This window comes from Indicator indicator, chromosome 7, assembly GCF_027791375.1.
Source record: "Indicator indicator isolate 239-I01 chromosome 7, UM_Iind_1.1, whole genome shotgun sequence".
Classification (NCBI taxonomy): domain Eukaryota; kingdom Metazoa; phylum Chordata; class Aves; order Piciformes; family Indicatoridae; genus Indicator; species Indicator indicator.
This window is the reverse complement of record NC_072016.1, coordinates 36,520,106-36,538,740: the sequence shown is the minus strand read 5'-3', so window position 1 is coordinate 36,538,740 and position 18,635 is coordinate 36,520,106. Positions and strand designations below refer to the sequence as shown.

Below are 18,635 nucleotides of genomic sequence, written 5' to 3'. Positions count from 1 at the left end.
TCAAAAACCTTTCCCTGTCTTCCCATGGATGGCTTCATTACAGGAGGAAGGATCGATACCAGTTCAGCTCAGGTCTCCTCACTGGGCTTTGCTCTTGCTAAAGCAGCAGACTCCAGCGTTTCTCTCGAGCCGTGTCGTGGTTCCCCTAGAGGGGCTCCAGGAGTGGGGAGATCACTTTCCCATGACAGCCAGCACCCCAGGTTCCTATCTCCCACCCCCTCTGCAGCAGGAGCAGTTGCAAAGTGGGGGCAAAGGGAAGGTGTGGGGAATAGTTGTTTTTTTTAAATACAGTATTTGAAGCTTTACTGACTCGGCCTTGAACCACTGGAGCAGGAAAATCCAGCCAAGGAGCTACACCGAGCTAATTAAGATATAGCACAAAGACAGGAAACCTAGCAACCCAAAGGAGGAAGAAAAGCATCAAAGTCTCCCTCTTCACAGAATCATTTCAGTTGGAAAAGACCTTCAAGATCACCAAGTCCAACCATTATCTATCATGCAGCACCCTGGTGTGACAGGGAAGTGTCCCTCAGGGGTCCATACTGAGCCCAGTGCTGGTTAATACCCTCATCAGTGACACAGCAGAATCAAGTGTGCCCCCAGCAAGTCTGTAGATGACACCAGGGTGAGTGGCTGATGTACCTGAGGGTTGAGAGGTCATCCAGAGGGACCTGGATAGGCTCGAGAGATCAGGGTCTCTGTGAACCTCATGGGGTTCAACACAGCCAAATGTAAGGTCCTACTCTTGGGTTAGAGCAACCTCTGGGGTCAATGAAAAGCTGAGAGAGAAAGGGCTGGAAAGCAGCCCTGTGGAGAAGGATTTGGGATGCTGGTGGGTGAAAAGCTGGACATGAGCTGGCACGGTGTGCTCACAGCCCAGAGCCAGCAGTGTCCTGGATTGATCCCCAGCAGTGTGGGCAGCAGGGGGAGGGAGGGAATTCTGTCCCTCTGCTCTGCTGAGACCCAACCTGCAGTGCTGGGGCCAGATCTGGATTTCTCAGCATGGTACAAGCATGGACCTGTTGGAGCAGAGCCAGAGGAGGTCACAGCAATGATGAGAGGGCTGGAATCCCTTTGCTGTGAGAGTTGGTGGTGTTCAGACTGGAGAAGTGAAGGCTCCAGGGAGAGCTTCTGATGTCCTTTCAGTGCTTGAAGAGGCAGATCAGAAATCTGGGGACAGACTTTTAGTAGGGCCTGTTGTGACAGGAGAAGGGGTGGTGATGGTTTAAACTAAGAGGGGGAGATTCAGACTGGAGAGAAGGAGGAAACTTTATACACTGAAGAGTGCTGGAAGCTGCTCTGTCCATGAGGAACCTCCTGAGGTACTCATGAGGAAAAAAATTCTTCATTTGAGGGTGACAGAGCACTGGAACAGGTTGTCCAGAGAGGTTGTGGAATCTCCATTTCTGACTGTGTTCTTATGTGATTTGAGCATCTCCCCTGTGAAGAGAGAATGAGAGCCCTGAGGCTGTTAGTCTGGAGAAGAGAAGGCTGAGAGGGGATCTGATCAATGTTTATCAATAGCTGAAGGGTGGGGGTCAAGTGGAGGGGGCCAAGATGTTTTTGGTGGTGTGCACTAGTAAGACCAGAAACAACAGGTTCAAGCTTGAACATAGAAGGTTTCACCTCAACATGAGGAGAAACTTCACAGTGAGGGTGACAGAGCACTGGAGCAGGCTGCCCAAGGAGGTTGTGGAGTCGTCTTCTCTGGAGACTTTCCAAACCCATCTGGCTGCGTTCCTGTGCAGACTACCTTAGGTGACCCTGCTTTGGCAGGGGGGGTTGGACCTGATGATCTCTTGAGGTCGTTTCCAACCTCTAATGTACTGTGATACCCTGGGTGACCCTGCTCTAGGCAAGGTGGTTGGACTAGATGATCTCTAACCCCTACTCTCTTGGGATTTTGTGATCCTCTCTTGGGATTTTGTGATCCTCTCTTGGGATTTTGTGATCCTCTCCTGTTGGTGTTTGCTTTGCCCTTTGCCTGCTGAGCATCATTGTCCTGCCAGCACGGAGAATCCCCTGGTGGGTTTGCCGCTTGTGATGTGCCTTCCTCCGGCGCCGTGCGCTGGCTCTGGCTGCGTCTGCCGTGAGCGAGGAGCTCTCCCAGCTCCCAAGCGTGGTTATCCAGCCACTCCTTCAGCTTCCAGCTCCTGTGATGCATCTCTCCCAGCTGTGTTTATGGTGTGTTTTTTTTTTTTTTTTTTTTCAAAAGACCCCTCAATTGAATTATAGCTCTGCAGTGGCCGTTTGCCAGTGTCACCTCATAATGAGGGAGGTCACTTAATAGAGATGGCAACAAGAGATCCATATTAACGAGAGCTGATTGCAAGGTGGGGGGTGTGTGTGAGAGAATTTCAACCCCCCACAGAAAAAGGAAAAAATTAAATTAAATTAAAAAAAGAAAGAAAGAAAAGAAGAAAAAAAAAAAAAGGAAAGAAAAGAGGAAATTACCAGGTTTTAAAAATCAAACTTTGAAATTGGAAATTGCTTGGCTCGGGGCTAGCTGTAATGCAATTAATAAATGTAATTAAACGTGTAATAAAGAACGGAGCAATTGGAAGTCTGTGCACATCCCTTTGAGCGTTTAGAGCTGGCAGGCTGTGCAAGGGATCCAGTCTGGCAGGCAGGCCACTTCTGAGATGGAGCCTGGGGGAGAGGAAACTAAAACCTGGGGCTGGTTTTACCCTCTCAGCAGAGCTCAGAAGAAGGGCTGGCACTCATTCTGCCTCTGCTTCTGCAGTTATCTCCTGCAGCAAGTGAGACCCAGACAGGAATGGGTGACTTAAATATGTCCTGGGCAGCCCAGGGATGAGGGAGCCAGGATTTGTTGGATTTTCTGGAGAGGGTACAAAGATGAACTGGAGCACCTCTCCTGTGAGGACAGGCTCAGAGAGTGGAGCCTCTTCAGCACAGAGAAGAGAAGGCTCCAGGGAGACTTTATTGTGGCTTTCCAATACCTGAAGGGGGGCCTATGGGAAAGCTGGAGAGAGAGTTTTCATAAGGGCTTGTGCTTACAGGGCAAGGGACAATGATTTTAAACTAGAGCAGGTAGATTTAGATTGAACATTAGGAAGAAGTTCTTCACTGTGAGGGTCGTGAGACACTGGAACAGGTTCCTCAGTTATGCTGTGGCAGCCTCATCCCTGGAATTATTTAAGACCAGGCTGGATGAGGCTTTGAGCAACCTGGTCTAGTGAAAGGTGTCCCTGCCCATGGCCAGGGTGGTTGGAACAAGATGATCTTGAAGGACCTTCCCAACTCAAGCCGTTGTGTGATTTGAGCCGTAGCAGAAGAGCCCTCGCGTTTCACGTCGCCTCTGAGGCGTCCCACCTTGAGCAAGGGACATCAGACCTCCTTCCTGCCCTGCAACAAGGTGGGATTGGTGGGGGGAAGCCTTTGGCTCGAGCAGAGGGGATGTCTGAGCTGGCATTTAGCAGAGTGAAAAGCTCCTTTCATCTGCCCTGCTGCATGGCAGCGAGAGGCAGGCCGAGGGAAAAGCGCCGGCAGGACCAACGGCAGGGAATGATTTCACAGTAATAGGTTGACCTGAGCTGTAGCAGGAGACTGAAGCAGTGAAGCATCTCCTGATGGGAGCAGTCAGCTCCTGCCTTGATGCAGGAGTTGGGGGGGGGGGAAAAGAGAGTTGTACTAGGGCTGGCAAGATCGTTTCAGTGCTGATGTAAAGATCAGAGGGTGGGCAGCTCGGTGGGGGAGAGGAGGGGGGTCATGCCTGCTGCTGGAGCCCTGGTGCCTGTCACTGTGCACCCCCTTGGTCCGTTTGCATTGCCTCCTCTCATCTCCTCGACCTTCAGACAGCTGCTGGGCCAGATTGCCTGCCGTTTTTCCACATTATTTGCATGGGTACAGCACGAGCACAGCCGCATCCTAATCGCCTCTACCGGCTTCTGCTGGGTGACTTTGCCCTGGGAGGTCAGATGGAGCTTCTCTGCTTGGCCACACCACCAGAGGTGAGGAGCAGGCTTGGAGGGACCATCCCCAAAAATCAACATTTCTGGTGCCCTAGCCAAAGCTTGTAACAGCCTGGCTGTGGGTTGCAAAGGTGGAAGCGTTTAAAAGGTCAGGGAGTATCTGAGAAACTGGCTTCTAGATCTCCTCTGCTTCTGCTCCCCCCTTGACTTGCTTATAGCACAGCCAGCAGGGTGAGGGAGGTGATTCTCCCCCTCTACTCCACTCTGCTGAGACCCCACCTGGAGTACTGTGTCCAGTTCTGGAGCCCCTAGTACAGGGAAGATATGGAGGTGTTGGAACACGTCCAGAGAAGAGACACAAGGATGAGCAGAGAGAGCTGGAGCTCCACTCCTACGGAGACAGGCTGAGAGAGCTGGGGCTGTTCAGTCTGGAGAGGAGAAGGCTCTGAGGAGATCTTGTTGTGACTTTCCAGTATCTGAAAGGGGCTACAAGAAAGCTGGGGAGGGACTTTGGAGGGTGTCAGATACCAATAGGATTGGGGGGAATGGAAAAAAAACTAGAAATGGGTAGGTTCAGATTGGATGTTAGGAAGAAGCTCTTCCCCATGAGGGTGGTGAGACACTGGCACAGGTTGCCCAGGGAGGTGGTGGAAGCCTCATCCCTGGAGGTTTTTGCAGCCAGGCTGGATGTGGCTGTGAGCAACCTGCTGTAGTGTGAGGTGTCCCTGCCCATGGCAGGGGAGTTGGAACTGGATGATGCTTGAGGTCCCTTCCAACTCTGATAATTCTATGATTCTACATCTACCCTGCTCTGACCCTGCTGTAAAAAAGTTAGTGCCACATATTCCACCTCTCAGCCCTTTGTCCTCAGGCCACTTGGATAAGACTGATGGATCGAGGCACGTTCAAGGTGTTGGTGGCCCATGGCCCGTGAAATGGTTTTGCTCTGGTGGCAAAGCTCTCAAAGATGCTGTGCAAATCTGCTCACTTAGCAGGGTAAGCAGCTGCCTGACAGCCAGAGGGGTTTGCATGCTCTGAGAGCAGAGACTGTGAGTCAGGTGGAAAGATGTTGAGTTGCTGGAACGTGTCCAGAGAAGGGCAACAAAGCTGGGGAGAGGTCTGGGCACAGCCCTGTGAGGAGAGGCTGAGGGAGCTGGGGGTGTTTAGCCTGGAGAAGAGGAGGCTCAGGGGAGACCTCATTGCTCTCTACAACTGCCTGAAGGGAGGTTGCAGCCAGGTGGGGGTTGGTCTCTTCTCCCAGGCAACCAGCACCAGAACAAGAGGACACAGTCTGAAGCTGCCCAGGGAGAAGTTTAGGCTTGATCTTAGAAAGAAGTTCTTCCCAGAAAGAGAGATTGCCCAGTGGAATGGGCTGCCCAGGGAGGGGGTGGGGTCGAGGTCCCTGGAGGTGTTTAAGACCAGCCTGGATGAGGCACTTAGTGCCATGGTCTGGTTGATTCGTCAGGGTTGGGTGATTGGTTGGACTTGATGATCTTGGAGGTCTCTTCCAACCTGCTTGATGCTGTGATTCTGTGCTGGAAGAGCATGGACCCTGCCTTTCCTGCAAACACCTGTCTCATTGTTGCCCTGTGTGAAAAGGGTCAAGGGTGACAGAGCCCTGGACCATTCTGCCCAGAGAAGTTGAGGAGATGCCAACCCCACCCGGCCATTGTGATCTTGGGCAAGCTGCTGTGGGTGACCCTGCTTTATCAAGGGGGGGGGGGTGGACTAGAGGATCTCCAGAGGTCCCTTCCAACCCCTCACCATGTTGGGATTCTGTGAAAGAAGACCTCATTCATATAGTTTTATATATAACTTAAAAATTGTCTGCCCTGAAGTTTTCCTTGATCTGGGATTTTTTTTCCCTTGGGAGCTCCTCTCCCAACCCACCTCTCACCCTTGTGGTGGCATGGTCCTACTAGACTCCAGTGTTTATCCAGTGCCAACTCTCTCCCTGGCAGAGATGGTTCTGCAGCCCTCAGAGGTTGGTTGATGGCAGGCAGGAGGAGATTGTGATCTTCATAGAATTGTTACGGTGGGAAGGGACCTCAAGGATCATCCAGTTCCAACCCCCCTGCCATGGGCAGGGACACCTCACACTACAGCAGGTTGCTCACAGCCACATCCAGCCTGGCTGCAAACACCTCCAGGGATGAGGCTTCCACCACCTCCCTGGGCAACCTCTGCCAATGTCTCACCACCCTCATGAGGAAGAATTTCTTCCTAACATCCAACCTGAATCTCCCCATTTCTAGTTTTGCTCCATTTCCCCCAGTCCTATCACTCCCTGACACCCTCAAAAGTCCCTCCCCAGCTTTCTTGTAGCCCCCTTCAGATCCTGAAAGGCTACAATAAGGTCTCCTCGGAGCTTTCTCCTCTCCAGACTGAACAGCCCCAACTCTCTGCCTGTCCTCACAGGAGAGGAGCTCCAGCCCTCTGCTCATCCTCATGGCCCTTCTCTGGACCCCTTCCAGCACCTCCAGATCCTTCCTGTACTAGGGGCTCCAGAACTGGACACACAGTACTTCAGGTGGGGTCTCACCAGTGTGGAACAAAGGGGGAGGATGAGGAGTGCTGTCTAGCAGCCTTCCTATAATTTACCTGACAGGACATCTCATGCCCCCAGAACCTGTATCTTCTCCAGGTTATAATCCACCTGGCATCAGAGCAGCATCCATCAAAAATTTTATTACTGATGTATTTTGTAGCAGGATTCATGATAAGATATGAAGAGGGAAAGAGGTGTAAATATTCTTTAAAAGCCCTTTTCTGTTGACCTTTTCTTCAGCCTTAGCTGCCCTTCTGCAGAGAATGTTGTATAAGGCTTTGGTGTCCTGCCTGTCAGCATGCCAGGGTTAGCACAGGACACATCTGTGTCTGGTCCCTCATGCTGGGGGGTTGCATGGGAGGTGACAGCTCAGGCCAGGGGAGGTGTTTGCTGTGGTGGGCCACACTTGGTTCATGCCTGTGAGAGCTTTGGATGGAAACACAAACTCTTTCTGGTCATTTGAACAGACATCAGTACGTCTTGTACTGTTGTGTTGGTGTGAGAGAGGTGAGGTCTTGGTCTTTCCTTTGCCCCCCACCTTGTGCAGCAACATCCTTTCATGTTTGGACAGGGGTATTGTGGTTGATCTTTCATTATTTTCATCCAAGTCTGTCCTTGCTGTTGGTGACAAACTGCAATGGAATAGACTCCTCTTGTACCTTGCTGCTGTTGGCTTGGTCTTCCTGGTGCTTTGGGTAGCCATGTGTAACACAGAGTTACCCTTCAGTCTTTCCTTCCAGGACCCCCAGACATTATTCTATAGGATTTTTACAACAGTTTAAACCTTTCTTACTCATTTATTGCAAAATAATCAGAGAATGGCTTATGTTGGAAAAGACCTCAGAGATCATATATTCCAACCTCCCTGCCATGGGCAGGGACATCTCTCGACTAGACTCAGCTGCTCAAGGCCTCATTTAGTCTGGCCTTGAACATCTCCAGGGAGGAGGCATCCACAACCTCCCTGGGCAACCTATTCCAGAGCCTCACCACCTTTGTACTGCAGAACTTCTTCCTAAGATCCAGTCTAAACCTCCTCTCCTTCAGCTTCAAACCACTCCCTCTTGTCCTGTCTCTAGACACCCTTATGAAAAGTCCCTCTCCATCCTTCCTTCAGGTATTGCAAGGCAGCTCTGAGGTCCCCCTGGAGCCTTCTCTTCTCCAGGCTGAACTAACCCCAGCTCCCTCAGCCTATCCTCATCCCAGAGGTGCTGCAGCCCTTGGATCATCTTTGTGTCCCAGAGGCACAGATGTGCTCTCTACCATGCAGCCCAGCACCTCCAGTCCGTTGCACCTGGCTCACCAGAGCTGCTCAAGGTGGGACCTGGGTGCTGGGGCTGCTCAAGCTGAGCAGTTGGATGAAGGATGGAGTGCTAGTGACAGGTTGGTAGCAGGTCCCACTCCCGTTTGCCTTCCTCCTCCTCCGTGGGTGGCATCTGTCTGCATGTTTATTTTTATCTCACATCTGCTGGCATCGTAACAAAGATTTAATGATGTGACACAGTTTTGTCACCAGTTCTTTTTTTTTTTTTTTTTTCTTCTGGTGAGTGAAGCTTCATTGCTGGCTGCTGGAGAGAGCCAAAAGCTTTAAAAATGACAAAACTTGGCGACTCGTGTAGGAAACTCACCTGGTTGCCACAAGCACCTGGAGCCCTTTGTCTGTCTGCAGTGCTGTTTGGAGAGAAAAAGATAAAATTTGCTCTTTTTGCCTGTCTCTGAACTAAGCAGAACCACAATTAATCCTTGCTAAGCCACAAGGGATATGCAGAAAGGGCTTAGAAATGGGCAAGACCCTGAAAATGCAGAAGCAATGGTCTGTCTTGAGCTGACCACGCCTGGAAGATTGTGTCCAGTTTGGGGCTCCCCAGTTCAAGAGAGACAGGGATCTGCTAGGGAGAGTCCAAGGGAGAGCCATGAAGATGCTTAGGGCACTTGAGCATCTCCCCTGGGAAGAGAGACTGAGAGCCCTGGGGCTGTTTGGTCTGGAGAAGAGAAGGCTGAGAGGGGATCTGATCAATGTCTCTCAATAGCTGAGGGGTGGGGGTCAAGTGGAGGGGGCCAGGATCTTTTGGGTGGTGCACAGTGATAAGGCAAGAAGCAATGGATACAAACTGGAACACAGAAGGTTTCAGCTCAACATGAAGAGAAACTTGTTTACAGTGAGCACTGGAACAGGCTGCCCAGGGGGGTTGTGGAGTCTCCTTCTCTGGAGACTTTCAAAACCCCCCCGGATGCATTCCTGTGTGGACTACCCTTAGGTGATCCTGCTTTGGCAGGGGGATTGGACTGGATGATCTCTGGAGGTCCCTTCCAGCCGTTCTGTGACCCAGAGCAGGGCTCACCAGCTGGGTCTCCTCCAGTGGGATGTTGCCCCCTGCCTGTTATTTACCACCAAGCCCAAAACCTCCCAACTCACCAGCTGGGTCTCCCTGGGATGCTGCCCCGTTGCCTGTTATTTACCACCAAGCCCCAAACCTCCCAGCCAGCTCTATTTCTACAGCTGTTTTGCTCCATTGTTTAGATGATGGGCTGCAGCTTCTCTGAAGAATAAAGACGTCAGCCTCCTGCTGAGGAATAGCTCCAGCCCAGCAGCTTTGACCCAAAAATGGCAAGAGGATTTCAAAGACATACTTCTTATGTGCTTTAAGGCAGACAGTCTGAAATTCCTCTGAGTCATGACTGTGTCCTGCCTGGGCTTGGACACTGGAAATGAAACCTCTTTTCATGGAGGACTGTTGATAGGGGATATCTGCATCCCACAGCTGCTTGTGCTCTGCTAGAAGTTGTTTGGGTGTTTTTTTTTTTAATTGTTTGTTTGTTTGCTTTAATTCAAGCTAAGGGGAAAAAAGGAAAAAAATGCATTATCCAGAGCACTTCTCATATGTCTGCATCCTTTGACCTGTGTTCTGCCAGGTATAAGGGCTTCAGTAGTGAGATTTCTCTACTGACCTGTGTGCTTCAGGCAGCCTCAGGGATTTTGCTCTCTCCAGCAATGTTGTTTTGCTTCAGGCTCCTGCAACACTCCTCCTATGAGGATGATCAGAGGGCTGGGGCTCCTCTCCTATGAGGACAGGCTGGGAGAGTTGGAGCTGTTCAGGTCGGAGAAGAGAAGGCTTCATGGAGACCTTCTTGTGGCTTTCTTGTGGCTACAAGAAAGCTGGGAAGGGACTTTTTAGGGTGTTAAGGAGTGGTAGGATTGGTGGGAATGAATCCAAGCTAGAGGAGGGCAATACAGATTAGATGTTAGGAAGAAGCTCTTCACCATGAGGGTGGTGAGACACTGGAACAGGTTGCCCAGGGAGGTGGTGGAAGCCTCATCCCTGGAGGTTTTTGCAGCCAGGCTGGATGTGGCTCTGAGCAACCTGCTGGAGTGTGAGATGTCCCTGCCCATGGCATAGGGGTTGGAACTAGATGATGCTTAAGGTCCCTTCCACCCCTGACAATTCTGTGATTCCTGTTGCCTGGGTCCCCTTCTGTCCCCTCCTAAATTCACCCACCCTGTGCTTTTTTCATACATCCACTATCATGCTTGCAGGTTCCTGCTACCTCCACACTGTGGCTCTGCCCTGGGGTTCCTCCCAGCCCCTCAGATGCTTTGGTGTAGATACCCATAGCTGTTCACCAGGGCCAGGCAGATCTTTGTCCAGAGCTGATACCCTCCCTGCTTGGTTTTCACTCTCCTGGTCAGCAAAGCTATAAAATAAGGATAAAAACACAATCATCACCAAGTCAGAGCTCAGGCAGTGTCTGCAGGGGCTGGAGCCAACTGGTGACCTCCAGGTCCCTCCAGGCAGCTTCTCCTTTGGAAGGACAAGGAGATGAACTCTCTTCAAAGCCTGCTTTTTGGGCTATTGTATGAAATACAATGCTGGGCAAATCAAGCTCTCCTCTTTCCCAGCCAGCCGTACAGCCCCATAATCACGGGTGACCAGAGAGGATTTGCATGCTAAAAGGAGTGGCTGGGGGCACTTAAAAAGGAGAGGAAACACATTCATCAGGTCCAGCTTTATCCTTATGAATATTATTATTCCTGGGGACAATACACCCCAGACTTCATCCCTGCAACTCCAGGTCTACTCTTTCTCTGCCTCTCCCCTCTCGCCCCTGTTAATGGTTAATTGGTGATGCTCTTCACCTTGACACTGGTACCTTGGTGGCTCTGGGGAGGTGCCCTAGATGAACCTGCTTTGGCACAGGGGTTGGACTAGATGATTTCCAGAGGTCCCTTCCAACCCCCATTGTTCTGTGATTCGAGATGGCAGCTGTTGGAGTATGTGGACAGTTGAAGCAGTGCCCAGGCAGCAGCAAGGGAAGGGCTGCAGGATGCTCTGGGGCTTCTGCCCAGCTCATGATGGCTTGAGGGAGGCAGGTAGCCCAAAGAAGGTTGGAGAGATGCTCTAGTCCTGTCTGAGGAGGTGTCTTGGGAGTGCTCAGAAAGCAAACACCACAATCCCCTCTATGAAAGACTTCTCCACCTCAGTACACCTTCCAAGTCCCAGATCCTGAGCAGTCTAAATGCACAATCCAGTATCAATGTGCTGAGTGCATGGCCCCAAGCTAAGGGCTGGCAGGGCAGATCTGGGTTAAGCAGGCCAGAAAAAAAAGCAGTTGCAGGGCAAAGAGTGGCAAACTGCTGGGACAAATGGGCTGGGGAAGATGTGGTATCTCCATCACTAGAAGGTTTTAAGGATGGGAATGATTTAGGTGCAGCTTGGGGACAGATTTCTCTTCTGAGGTTCCTTCCAGCTCTATCTTTTATGCTTCTATGATTGCTGATGACAGAAAAAAAAAAACGTGACAGTGCTTTAAAAAGTAATCCTCAGGCTATGCCTTGTGAGTTTTTCTTTAGCAGCTTGATGTAAGAGGGGGGAAGAAAAGAAAGCAAATTAAAATGTCTAGGTGAGAACCACAACTTCTCACACCTCAGCAGAAGTGACTGAGGTGGAGAGTTCTGCTAGAGCCTGAGGTGAGCTCAGATGTCAGAGCATCCCTGTGATGCCATGTGGCTGGATGCAAAGGCAGGGAGGTGTGAGGGATGTATGAGGGCAAGTGTCCAGAGCTTGGATTCATCAGTGTGAGTTGTGGGATGTGCCCTGGGTTCCCTGCTCTACCTGGTAAAATCATATCTCCAAATGTGGGCTCTAGTTTCTCAATGCATTCTAGCAGAGGTGCTGTGCTGGGACAGCCTTGCTGGAGCTCTGGCTATGATTTACTCCAGGCTTTGTGAGCCTCAGAAAACAGCCAAAGATTTTCAGGGGAAGCTCTTTCCTGGTGCCATCACCCAAACTAGTTAAATCATACCTCCAAGTGTGGGCTCTAGTTTCTCAATTCTTTCTAGCAGAGGTGCTGGGCTGGGACAGCCTTGCTGGAGCTCTGGCTGTGATTTACTTCAGGCTTTGTGAACCCTTGAAAACAGCCAAGGATTATCAGGGGAAGCTCTTTCCTGGTGCCATCACCCAAACTAGTTAAATCATATCTCCAAGTGTGAGCTCTAGCTTCTCAATTCTTTCTAGCAGAGGTGCTGGGCTGGGACAGCCTTGCTGGAGCTCTGGCTGTGGTTTACTTCAGGCTTTGTGAACCCTTGAAAACAGCCAAGGATTTTCAGGGGAAGCTCCACTTGGAAGCAGTGGAGCTTCTAAACTCTTAACTTCTAAACTCTGACTCTCCTCAAGAGTCCTTTCTACCTTCTCAGCACTCCATGGTGCCTCTCTCTGAGCTGAGGATGAGCAATTTAATGCCAATGAAGTTAACAATGAGACGCAGACGCTTGGGAAGAGGTTTGCAGAAATAATCCTTATTATCCCAACTGCCCAGAACCAGCAGCTGTCACATCTTGCTTCTGACCTTTGCTGTCTCCCTTTCAAGTTGTAGCTCTCTATCAACCCCTTGAACACGTTACAAACCCTGTGGGCTTGCCTGAGTGGCTGTGATCTTTGTGTACCTGCAGTCTGGACTCCCCAGCAAAGCCCTTTTGCTTGTGGGTTTGTGCTTCTGCCTTGAGAGAGAGGGGAACAAGAATATGCATTTAAGATTTGCATAGGAACATGCAGCTGCTCCACCAAAAATGGATAATTGTTCTCCCTGCTGTGAAGTTAAACAATAAGAAGTGCCAAACTGCATTTGCCATTGCTGATTTTTGTGCACTCAGCTGCGTATTCTGTGCATGCAGATTAGTTCCAGATTGATGACGATTTCAGAGTTCAGGTCTGCGTTAATTCGGGCTGGGCTCTGGTTGCTGTGGAAACCAGAAAACTTGGGAGTTTTAAGGAAAGTTCTCTGTTGCATTTAATGCATTTTTTTTATTAGTGTGTTTTTGTTTGTTTTCCCTGAGGCTCTCTTATATTTAAAGGCTGAGCCCCCCCAGCATGGTGACCTCTGTGGTCGTTTAGTTTGAGCCCTCCTGCTCTGAAGCAGGGTCATCCATGGCAGCTTGCCCAGGATCACGATGCCCAGGTGGGGTTGGAACCTCTCCAGAGAAGGAGAATCCATAACCTCCCTGGGCAGCCTGCTCTAGGTCTCCAGCACCTTCACAACAAAGGAGTTTTCCCTCCTGTTCAGATGAAACCTCCTGGGTTCCAGTTTGTTTCTATTGCTCCTTGTCCTGTCACTGGCCAGCATTGAAAAGAGTCTGGCCCTATCCTCTTGACTCAGCTCTTGCTGAGCATTGCTGAGGTCCCCTCTCAGGCTGCTTTTTTCCAGGCTAAACACCCCCAGGTTTCTCACCCTTTGCTCAAATTGATGCTCCAGATCTTTGTAGGCACTGTTTGACTCTCTCCAGTAGATCCCTGTCTCTCTTGAACTGGGGAGCCCAGAACTGGACAGACACTGGAACACAGGAAATTCCACCTCAATGTGAAGTAAAATTTCTTTATGGTAAAGGTGATGGACCAGTGGAACAAGCTGCCCAGAGAGGTTGTGGAGTCTTCTCTAAAGGTGTTGAAGAACCATCTGGACATGTTCCTTTGTGACCTGCCCTAGGTGATCCTGCTTTGGCAGACTTGATCTTCAGAAGTCCTTGATCTTCAGAGGTCCCTTCTAACCCCTACCATTCTATGAACACAGTACTCCAGTTGTGGCCTCCCTAGGTCAGAGTAGAGGGCAAAGTGAACCTCCCATGATCTCTGACCACACTTCTCTTAGTAGACCTCAGAATCCCTTTGGCCTTCTTGGCCACAAGGGCACATTAGTGGCTCTTAGGGAACTTGCTGTCCACCAGGACTCCCAGATCCTTCTCTGCAGAGCTGCCTTCCAGCAGGTCAGCCTCTCATCTCTCCTGGTGCAGGGTGTTGCTCTTCCCCAGGTGCAGGCCCCTACACTTCCCTTTGTTGAACATCATTAGGTTCCTCTTTGCCCAACTCTGCAGTAGGACAATGCTTCATGGTTAAAACAGAGAGGGAAAGAGCTTCGAAAATGCAGCTTGCCCTGGAGCAGAAAACAAATTTCACCAAAGAGAGTCATTTCTCTGCAAAGCTGGGATGCCTGGGAAAAGAAAGCTTTGTGCCAGAGTGCCATCCTGACCACAGCTGTATAACTGCTATTAGAAGTGTGTCACAACTATTCCAGCAGCAGCAGCAATACTGTCATAAAGCATCACCTGGAAATACAGGACTTGAAGGGGTTTTATTTCTGGGGAGGGGGTCTCTTGGTATCCCTTCTGGTGGGTAAAGGAAATTGCTTTGCTACGATGGGGGGGAAACAGCCTGCTGCATGATGTTGCTGAGACGTGTATTGGTTTCTTTGCAGAATACACCAGTGGGCACTCCCATTTTCATAGTGAATGCCACAGATCCAGACCAGGGAGCAGGAGGCAGTGTGCTCTACTCCTTCCAGCCCCCTTCCGACTTCTTTGCCATCGACAGCGGCCGCGGCATCGTGTCGGTGATACGGGAGCTGGACTATGAGGTGACCCAGGCCTACCAGCTCCAGGTCAATGCCACGGTGAGTCCTACCCCAGAGGTGATGATTCAGAGGTTCAGAGAATGGTTTGGGTTGGAAGGGACCTTAAAGATCATCTGGTTCCAACCTCCCTGCCATGGGCAGCAGGGACCAAGCTAATGTTGTTCAGCTGCAATGGGAAGTAGAAGACGGATCCCAAACCCTCCACGCTGCACCTGGGTTTGGACCCAGCTCTGCACCTCACCACTCACAGCACTACCAGACTAGTGTTTGGGCTCCCTGCCATGGGCAGGGATACATCCCACTAGCCCAGGTTGTGCTCAAGGCCTCATCCAACCTGCCCTTGAACACCTCCAGGGGGAGGGGGCATCCACAACCTCCCTGGGCAACCTGTTCCAGTGTCTCACCACCCTCACAGGATAGAATTTCTTCCTAATCTTCAGTCTAAATCTGCCCTCTTCAAGCTTCAATCCATTCCCTTTTGTTCTATCACTACAAGCCTTGTAAAAAGACCCTGCCCAACTCTCCTGTAGCCCCCTTCTGCTACTGAAAGGCTCCTTTAAGATCTCCCTAGAGCCTTCTCTTCTCCAGACTCTTGCTGGCTGTCCCCATAGGGGAGGTTCTTCAGCCCTCTGATCATCTTCATGGCCCTCCTTCAGTCCAACTCCAGCAATTCCATATCCTTCTTATACTGTGGGCACCAGAACTGGATGCAGTTCTCCAGGTAGGGTCTCAGCAGAGTAGAGCAGAGGGGCAGAATCCCCTCCCTGTCCTGCTGCTCTCCCTGCTTTGGATGCAGCCCAGGACACAGCTGCCTGCTGGGCTGCCAGTGACTATTGATCACACCTCTAGTGTGAGGTGGCCCTGCCCATGGCAGGGGGGTTGGAACTAGATGATCTTTGTGGTCCCTTCCAACCCTGACTGGTTATATGATTCTATGATTGCTGGCTCCTGAGGAGTTTGTCACCAACTGACACCCCCAAGTCCTTCTCCTTCAGACTGTTCTCCAGTCACTCCTCACCCAGTTTGTATTTGTGCTTGGGATTGCCCTGACCCAGGTGTAGGACGTTGCCCTGGCCTCTTTCCAGGGGAGGAGGAGTTTTCTGGAGGAACTGAAATGGAGAAGGATCTGCTGCTTGCTTTTTTTTTTTTTTTGCATGAGGTGGGTGTTGGTCTTTTCTCCCTAATATCAAGTGATAGAAGGAGAGGAAACAGCCTCAAGTTGCAGCAGGGGAGGTTTGGCTTGGATATTAGGAACAATTCCTTTACTGAAAGGGTTGATCAGGCATTGGAACAGGCTGCCCAGAAAAGTGGTAGAGACACCATCCCCAGAAGTGCTCAAGAAATATGTAGCTGTGGCACTTTAGGACATGCTTAATGGCCATTATGCTGTTAGGTCAATGGTGAGACCTTAGAGGTCTTTTCCAATCAGAACAATTCTATGATCGCCCTACTCTGGCATCTTTTTTGAGCATATCCAGAATTCTCTACTAAGAAGGTTATTACCAGCACTGTGGTGCCTGGGTAGTTTCAAATGGCTGCTGTGCAGCTGGTGGAGCAGAGCTGCACCCCTCCAACAGCATCTTACTCAAGCCAGGGACTTCTGCATGAAGCTGAGCAGCTCCCTTGGTGAAGAAATCCAGTATGGGGCATGCAGACCATTAAAGCCTCTGGTGCATCACAGTTTATAATGGATAGATTCACCTCAAATTAAAACTTCCTGAGCAAAAGCTGAGTTCAGACAGTAAGGGTTAAAATTTGGGTGGACAGAGGAGGAGAAACCTAAACCTAAGGTCTTAATGACAGGCAATACCACCACACTGGGAGGAGACCCCTGGGAGATGTATGTCCAGGTGACATCTGTGGTAAATTCATGCCCCACCTGAATGGAAGACTTCTCTTCTAGTATCAAATCTAGCAAGAGCTCAGTAGGCAATGTGTGAATGGGGAGCACCACACAAGCAGGCTCTCTGGCTCCTTCCCTTTCTCAACTGCAACAGAGGAAGGTGAGATTCAGCTCTATGATACATTTGACCAGCTCTGCATTCAGGAGTGGGAGGGGGGAGGGGGAAACACCCTTCCAGACCCCTTCAGGCAGCTGGCTAGAGCCCTTGAAGCATGTGATTTGATCAAGATCATTGTCTTGATGCAGAACCACAAATGTCACGAGGAGGTGGAGGGCTGTGCAGGGCTGCTTGGCCGCAGAGGCTGCAGGGCCACAGGCAATCAGCTCAACCTTTCAGCCCAATCCTTACATGTAGGATTTTCCTCAGAAGCTTCTTTTTTTTTTTTTTTCTCCTGAAACACACCCCAGTTTAGTTCAGATACTCCAGTGACAAGAGGCCCTGCCTGTTGTTTGTTTGCTTACCAGTCCCTGCCACCAGCACACTTTCCCAGACAGTGGCATTGAGCTGCCTAGTGGGTTACAAAACATGGCACCAAGCCCTGGGGGGAATGTGGCTGCCTTTCCCATATCCCATTCTGGTTTCCTCAAGGACTCAAGGATGGATGTCATCACATCCTCCAGGATGCCACCTTGGTCCATCAAGCTCCATCTAACTCCTTATCCCCAGTGCAGTAACCAGCAGAGATAAAATGGGGGCATACCTGCTACCTAATACATTGCTGTCTTTTAGGGATTTCATAGAATCACAGAATGGTAGGGACTGAAAGGGGCCTCCAGAGGTCATCAAGCCCAACTTCCCTGGCAAAGCAAGGGGTAGGTCACATAGGAACACATCCAGATGGGTTTTGAATGTCTCCAGAGAAGGAGACTCCACAACCTCTCTGGACAACCTGCTCCAGGGTTCCATCACACAGCAAAGAAGTTTTTCTTTCCTGTGTGATGTGAGGTGAAACTTCCTGTGTTTCAGTTTGTGTCCATTGCCCCTTGTCCTATCCCAGGGTACCACTGACAAGAGCCTGGCCCCTTCTTCTTGACACCCCCACCCTTCAGGCATTTATAAACATCAGTAAGATCTTCTCTCAGGCTGCTCTTCTCCAGACTAAACAGCCTCAGGTCTCTCAGCCTTTCCTCATCAGACAGATGTTCCAGTCCCAGGGAGTCTGAAGGCTTAAATATTAAGTCTCTGAACTGGGCTTGATTGCAGCTGTGGGAGTATCTCCTTAACGTGGGCACTGATACCATCTAGCAGAAAGGCCATGAGAAACCCTGGGGCAAAGCTCAGCCTGGGGAGAGGATGAATTGTACCAGCAAAGGAGCTGGAAGAGCAAATTCAGCCTCCTCCCAACCTAGTGAAGAGTTTGCATGGTCCAGAGTGGGAACTGTGGTGATGATGAATTTAGGGTGAGTGCAAAGACTAGAAGAAGAACCATGGAACCTTGGCTCAAGGCAGGAGCCATTGCATCTGAGGGGTGTAGGCAGCAAGGGCAGAAAGGGGCTGGAAAGGGCAACCTGAGGAGATAGTAGGTGAGGAAATATGCATTGTACTTGTACAGTGCTATCTTTAATGCTTCAACCAGCATATAAAGAGGTGAAGGGGAGGAGAGGGGCAAATAAGCATTATCTGAAGAAACAAAAGACTTCAACCTGCTAACACTAACAGAGAGTCAGGAGTAAGCATCCATCCAGGCTGTAAATGCTGAGGCCTGCAGGTTAAGAGGATAATGCACAAGCTGTGTTGTTGAATGCAGTTTAAATTAACATTAATCTTCTGGCAATCAGTCCTTGCTGCTGTTCAGAGTCCTTCTGCAGAAGCCTGTGGTAACCTCTAATGCTTGCCTTTCACCACAGTGCTTGATTTGGCGGGGGGGGGGGGTTAAAAGAGATTTATTTCCTGCCCTTCCTGTGTTATCTGCTTTGCTCCTGTCCTTCTAGCAAGGGGAGGTAGGCATTGGGGTCACACCCATGGGAAGAGGCTCCAGCAGAAAAAAATCAATGTCAGCAGGGCACTGCCCAGGACAAGCTTGTTGTGCTGCTGTTGTGTTGGCTGCTGGAGAAGGGGCTTGCTCTGGGAACGTGGTTGCAGCTCCATCCTGATGGGTTCTGATGGGGTGTAAGGGAAAACACATCCTTTGTCCCTAGCTGAAAGGCTGGTGCATTAACTTAACCCTCCTTCTTGACTTCTCCTTGGGTTTAGGAAGTAACAAGTGAGTGGTGACTACAAACAAAATAGAATATGAAAAATAGGAGTTCATGGTGTCATCCCAGAGCAGAAATCAGAACAGGGATTTCCCTGAGGTATCTAAAAGCTGTGTAAATATAGAATCATAGAATTGTCAGGTTTGGAAGAGACCTC

At 50.3% G+C, this 18,635-nt stretch overlaps 1 protein-coding gene across 1 annotated transcript in view; it reads left to right on the top strand.

Annotated features, from left to right (window-relative positions):
• Positions 1-18,635, top strand: part of CDH23 (cadherin related 23) — a 314,789-nt gene that overhangs the window by 123,349 nt on the left and 172,805 nt on the right. Inside the window, exon 6 of the mRNA XM_054382408.1 lies at positions 14,224-14,418. Coding sequence (XP_054238383.1) covers positions 14,224-14,418 — 195 coding nt within the window. The remainder of the gene's footprint in view (positions 1-14,223; positions 14,419-18,635) is intronic.